The sequence below is a fragment of the Phaseolus vulgaris genome, chromosome 10, assembly GCF_000499845.2.
Source record: "Phaseolus vulgaris cultivar G19833 chromosome 10, P. vulgaris v2.0, whole genome shotgun sequence".
Taxonomy (NCBI): Eukaryota; Viridiplantae; Streptophyta; class Magnoliopsida; order Fabales; family Fabaceae; genus Phaseolus; species Phaseolus vulgaris.
The window spans coordinates 49,227-54,776 of NC_023750.2; the positions used below are offsets into that span (position 1 = coordinate 49,227).

At 52.5% G+C, this 5,550-nt stretch overlaps 1 protein-coding gene across 1 annotated transcript; it reads right to left on the bottom strand.

The window, feature by feature from the left end:
* Positions 1-2,842: 2,842 nt before the first annotated feature.
* On the bottom strand, positions 2,843-3,673 carry LOC137819058 (uncharacterized). Its single transcript, XM_068622781.1, has 2 exons — positions 3,575-3,673; positions 2,843-3,469 (listed from the first exon to the last, which is right to left on the bottom strand). Exons 1-2 carry the CDS (start codon positions 3,671-3,673, stop codon positions 2,843-2,845), a joined length of 726 nt encoding a protein of 241 aa, XP_068478882.1.
* Between the last annotated feature and the right edge of the window lie 1,877 nt (positions 3,674-5,550).

The following is a 5,550-nucleotide window of genomic DNA, read 5'->3' on the forward strand; positions in this document are numbered from 1 at the left end:
CTGATTGAGCAGTCCCTCCGTTTCGCCTTCAAGGCTAGCAACAATCAGGCGGAGTACGAGGCCCTGATCGCGGGAATGTTGCTAGCAAGGGAAATGGGAGCAAGAAATCTGCTGGCCAAGAGCGATTCGTTACTGGTCACCGGGCAGGTCACCGGGGAGTTCCAAGCAAAGGACCCCCAGATGGCAGCCTACCTGGAGTATGTGCAGCTCCTGAAGACGTCTTTCGCCGAGTTTGAGTTAGTGCATGTACCAAGAGAGCAGAACGCCCGAGCAGACCTGCTTGCCAAGCTGGCCAGCTCATGCAAAGGGGGGAAGCAGAGGACTGTCATTCAGGAAACCCTGAAGGTGACGCGCGCGTTTGTGTCAGACAACCAGGTGCTTCATGTATACAAGTCAATGGAGCGTCTAACGATCGGTCATCGGTCGTTGACTCAAGAGACGCTGAGAGCGCCGAGGGTGAGATCGCGACCCTCAAAGATCGGTGAGTCGATGGAGGTCCACGCGGAGAAGGAACCCCACACCTGGATGACGCCATACCGGCTATACTTAGAAGATGGTGTACTCCCGCTCGATCTGGCAGAGTCAAAAAGAATAAAGAGGGGTTCAAGTAAGTTTACTCTCATAGATGGAAGCCTATTTAGATTTGGATTTTCTCACCCTGTGCAGATCTGTGTACACGGCGAGCAATGCACCAGACTCATGTCTGAGCTGCACGAGGGGGTGTGCGGAAGCCATGTAGGTGGTCGCGCTTTGGCAAGTAGAGTACTCCGCGCGGGGTACTACTGGCCAAAGCTGAAGGAAGATTGCATAAGGTTTGCTCAGCGATGCAAACAATGTCAGCTGCATGCAGATTGGCACAAGGCACCCCCTGAGGAGTTGAGGTCCATCCATAGCCCGTGGCCATTCCATACATGGGGGATTGACATCCTAGGACCTTTTCCCCTGGCGACAAGGCAGATGAAGTTCCTCATTGTGGCCATTGAATATTTCACTAAGTGGGTGGAGGCAGAGCCGGTTGCACACATCACCGCACAAAAATTCGAACACTTCGTCTGGAAGAACATTGTCTGCCGCTTCGGAATACCCAAGAGGCTGGTTTCCGACAATGGCACCCAGTTCACCAGTCATCAGTTGAGGAAGATGTGTGAGGAGCTAAAGATACAACAGGTTTTCGCCTTAGTGGAGCACCCACAAACAAATGGGCAGGTGGAGTCGGCAAATCGGGTGCTGCTCAGGGGGCTGAAGCGAAGGCTAGACAAGGCCAAAGGAGGCTGGGCAGAGGAGATCCCCAGAATTGTGTGGTCTTATCACACCACCCCACAATCCAGCACCCATGAGACACCCTTCAGCCTTGTCTATGGGACAGACGCCATGATTCCTGTGGAGATACAGGAGAGCTCCCCCAGATTCTTGAACTTCGTTGCTGAAGAGTCCAATGAAGAGCGTAAGGTGAATCTGGACCTACTAGACGAAGTGCGAGAAGAGGCCAGAGTCAGTGCTGAAGCTGTGAAGAGAAGAGTAGAGCGGAGGCACAACTCTAAAGTGAGGCCCAGGCGCTTCCAGGAAGGTGATCTGGTGATGAGAAAGGCGCATCAGAATGACATGCAGAATAAGTTATCCCCGAAGTGGACAGGCCCGTACAGAGTGGTGGAGACATTAGAGAACGGAGCCTATCGCCTAGAGACTTTGGAGGGAGGAGCAATCCCCAGAACGTGGAACGCCACCCATTTAAAATTTTATTTCAGTTAAAATTGTACGGTAATGGCGTTCTCACGCTAAAAGGCACATGCTTTGTTTATGGTGGAAACAGTTGAACAGACAAGGGGGCACTCTTTTCCCTAAAGAGGGTTTTTAACGAGGCCACCCAATTAAAGAAAAATTTCCAGCATATAAAGTGTTCTCAAGTATTAAAGTTAAAATCCTCCTTGCCCCAGGTGCAAGTGCAGGTGATTGGTTAGGCCCTACTTGCCCTAAGCGCAAGTACTGGCACCGATCTAAGTCTTCCTCACCCCAGGTGTGAGCGCAAGCAGTTAAAGGTTTGAAAAGCCAGGGGTGCTAGTAAGACCAGGGGAGGGAAAGGAAAGGTTTTGACAAAACGTCCTTACCCACTTGGCATACACCAATATTGGCCCAGTAGGACTCTTAGTCCGAAACCCTTCTCACCCCAGGAGTGAGGCAGGGAATGAGCGACTCAACCCGCCAAAAGGTGATGACCTTGGGGAAAGTAAGAGGGGTTAGCGAGAAACACTTTTCTTTCCCCAAGACGAGGCATCACCTTGAGCGATCAGTGTCAAAGTCCTCTATGCACTTAGCGCTAGAGCGACAGAGAAAGCTAAGTAAGGACTAAAGAGCGATCACCGATGAGTCGTCAGTAATTGGCTAGTAGTACAAAGCAGCGCACGAGGACTGTTAAACACCAAGCTGAGGGAACAGCCAGTCGAGATCATGCAGATCGCGCTAAGCCTGAGTTGGTTAACACTTAGTCGCGCGCAAAGAGAAGTGAAGCAGATCGCGCTAAGCCTGAGTTGGTTAACACTTAGTCGCGCGCAAAGAGAAGAGAAGCAGATCGCGCTAAGCCTAAGCTGGTTGACACTTAGTCGTGTGCGAAAGGAAAGGCAAAGCCCAAGATCGCGCTGAACCTAAACTAGCTAACAGTTAGTCGCGCACATAAAGGTAAGTGGAGTCCAAAGAAAATACAAAGAAAATTGAGCAATTGAAACCAAGGTATATCACCAGAGATGTTCACACAATTGTCAGTTACAAAGAGTTGAATGGTGCAGAAACATAAGGTTACAAAATGAAACTTTGTACAGAAGAAGTCAAAATTACAGAAGGAAGAGATTCAGGGAGTAGGAGGCTTAAGTTTCCCATCTACCACCGAGTGATGAATGCTGAATTGCGCAAGGTCCAGTTCTGGAAGGACGCAGCGGACTTGCTCGAGCGCCAGCTCGAATCCATCAATGAGGGAATCGGCGCCCACGTTCATCAAGTCCTCTTTCTCCGCCTCCAGACTTCGCCTCGAAGCCTCTGCAGCATCCCTCTGCGTGGTAAGGGTGGCAAGGGAGGAGGCCGCCTCAGACAGCTTGCCCACTGCCTCCTCAAGCTTCTTTTCGGCGGCAGCAGTCGCCTCCTTGGCGGCCTTGAGCATCTCTACCCGCTGAGAATTCTGTTGGCGTAGGGAGGAGTTCTCAGCCTCTAACTCCTCCACCATCTGACTCCGTTCGAGCAAAGAGGAATTCTCAGCCTGTAACTCAGCCACCTTCAAGTCCAGGGGACCAACAGTCTGCCCCATCAAGATCTCCATCTTGATGGTCTCCTGGACCTGCAGCAAGTACTCCCTCCTGGCCTTCTCCACCATGCCTCGCATCAGCTCAACAGACCCCTGAGCGGCTTCAAGGTCACTGTGCAGCGACTCATTGTCGTGCTCAAGCTCCTTCACCTTCTTCTCCAGGGCTTTCTGCCTGCGATGCTGGGTGGAGAACTCCAGCGAGAGCACCACCTGCTTGGCAAGGTGTGCGTCTATCTCCTCCCCGCTCCAGTCGACGAGCTCCCCATTGCTGATGTGCTGTCGCACCATGGAGATAACTCTGCTGAAGTTCTCATGGGTGGCTCCAGTGTTGCTTGGGCGCGAGCCAGACCCACCATGTTCAGCATTGGCGGTGGAGATTGCCATTGGAGGCGGGGCACACTCTTTTTTAGCAGAAACACCCCCAGCAGAGTGAGCGGATGGACCAGGTGATTGGCCTGCTGGGGGAGAAGTTGGCGGTTGAGAGATTGGAGGCGATTTTTGGCCAGGAGAAGGAGGACATGCGGGCTCTGGGGCCGGTCGAGTAGAGGGAGAGGGAGGTGGTGAACCTTCCTCTACCTCTACCACCTCTATCCCTCCAGGCTGGAGAGACGAGACCCCCTCGGCTACTGCTTTCTTCCTCTGGCGGTGAATGAGGGGGGAGCCCGAGCTTTCCTCTTCCACTGAGGCAGCAGCAGCAGCAGGTACCAGCGAAGAAGCCTTCACCAGTCTCTTCCTTTTCTTCCCTTGCTCGGGCCTTCGGCTGGCGCGACCGAAAGCGGAGGGGCTTCGATTGGCTCGGTGGTGGAAGAGGAAGAGCCAGTCCCTTTGGCCGCTCGGCGTTTAGCGAGCTCCAACACCGCCAACCTCCTATCTTTCCCTGACATTGAATCTGCATAGGCAAGAAAGAGGGAAATTAGACAGCTAAGAGACGCAGGCAAGGTGAAAAGTATAAGAGCATGCATGAGGAAGTATAAATGTCCTAAGGGGCGGCAGAGAAAGAACTACCTATATATTTCTTCAGGGAAACCACATCAAACTCATCCTTGATGAGGCGAGCGGAGTCATACTTAGCCCCCAGGAGCAGCCCACACAGCTCGCGCTCGTAAGGGGCCATGGTCTCGAGGTCCTTGGGTTTCTTAAATTGAACCTGAGGAACCCAGTAGAGGGGGTACCCCTCGAGCAGATGAGGGCTTTGGGGGTGGTGGATATCATATAAAACCTGCCCTTCCAGTCTTTGAAGGACTGCTGGTACAGGCCCAGAAGCACCCGTCCAGCAACCCCGTTCAGGCTGACCCAAAACCTATCCCCTGGTTTCTTCGCCTCGAAGAAGTAGAGGAACACCTCCACCGAGGCGTTGTGCCCAAAGTAGTTGCACAGAATCTGAAACGCCCGGATGAAGGCCCAGGCATTGGGGTGGAGTTGGCAGGGCGCGACGTTCAATTCCATCATCAGCTCTTTCTCGAAGAAGGTGAAGGGGAGTCGCAGCCTCAACCTTTTGAAGATCGCGGAGTAAACAAAAACGAAGGGCACCCCATTGGTGGCCCTGTCGTCAGCGCAAATGGGCATCCCTCGGGGAGGGATGCGGACTCGGATGTGGAAGTCGTTTTCCCTGTCTATGGAACACGAGGGTTCATCCGGGTCGTGGCTCAGAAGCGAGTTAAGATGGTCCTCAGGTAGCAAGATGGACGTTTCAGATAGCAACGCCAGAGGGGCCCAGTCATAGACTTTGGCGTTGTCATGGAATGAAGTGACAACAGGCGGTGGCGAAGCTGGTGCACTCGCGGAGGGCTGTGCACCAGAAGAAGAGGCAAGGACGCGAGCGGTCTGCTTCAAGCGAGCCATCGAGAGATAGCTGCAATGGAGGAAAAACGAAGGGTCAGAAATAGAAAGGGAGAGAGTGATGGATGGTTCGGTGAAAAACAGAGAGGGGGAATGAGGAAGAAATGCCCAGGTAAAGGAGAAAGAAGGGGAGGCAGAAGCCAAAGCAGAAACATGAGAAAAACCCTAGCGCGGGTTGAGAAGAAGAAAAACAGGGAAGGTGAATGCATGATAACTAGAATGGTAAATGCAATCGGTAAAGATGACCAAAAAGGGGCCAAGGAAAAGAAAAGCCATACCTTTGAATGATCGTAGGAGTATAGGATCACAGAGAATTCGAAGAAAGATGGATGCGCAGAAGAAAGGTTCGCAAAGAGTTTGGGAGTCAAATGAAGAAGATGAAGGAACAGTGGAAGGGCGCGCCATTTTGAATAAGAGAAGCG

Bases quoted from the DNA above. Each gene is read 5' to 3' on its own strand.
- LOC137819058 (XM_068622781.1), bottom strand. From the start codon at position 3,673: ATGGCAATCTCCACCGCCAATGCTGAACATGGTGGGTCTGGCTCGCGC. The intron at 3,470-3,574 runs GTGCGACAGCAC...TTCTCCACCCAG, and splicing joins TCAGCAGAGTTATCTCCATG to CATCGCAGGCAGAAAGCCCT.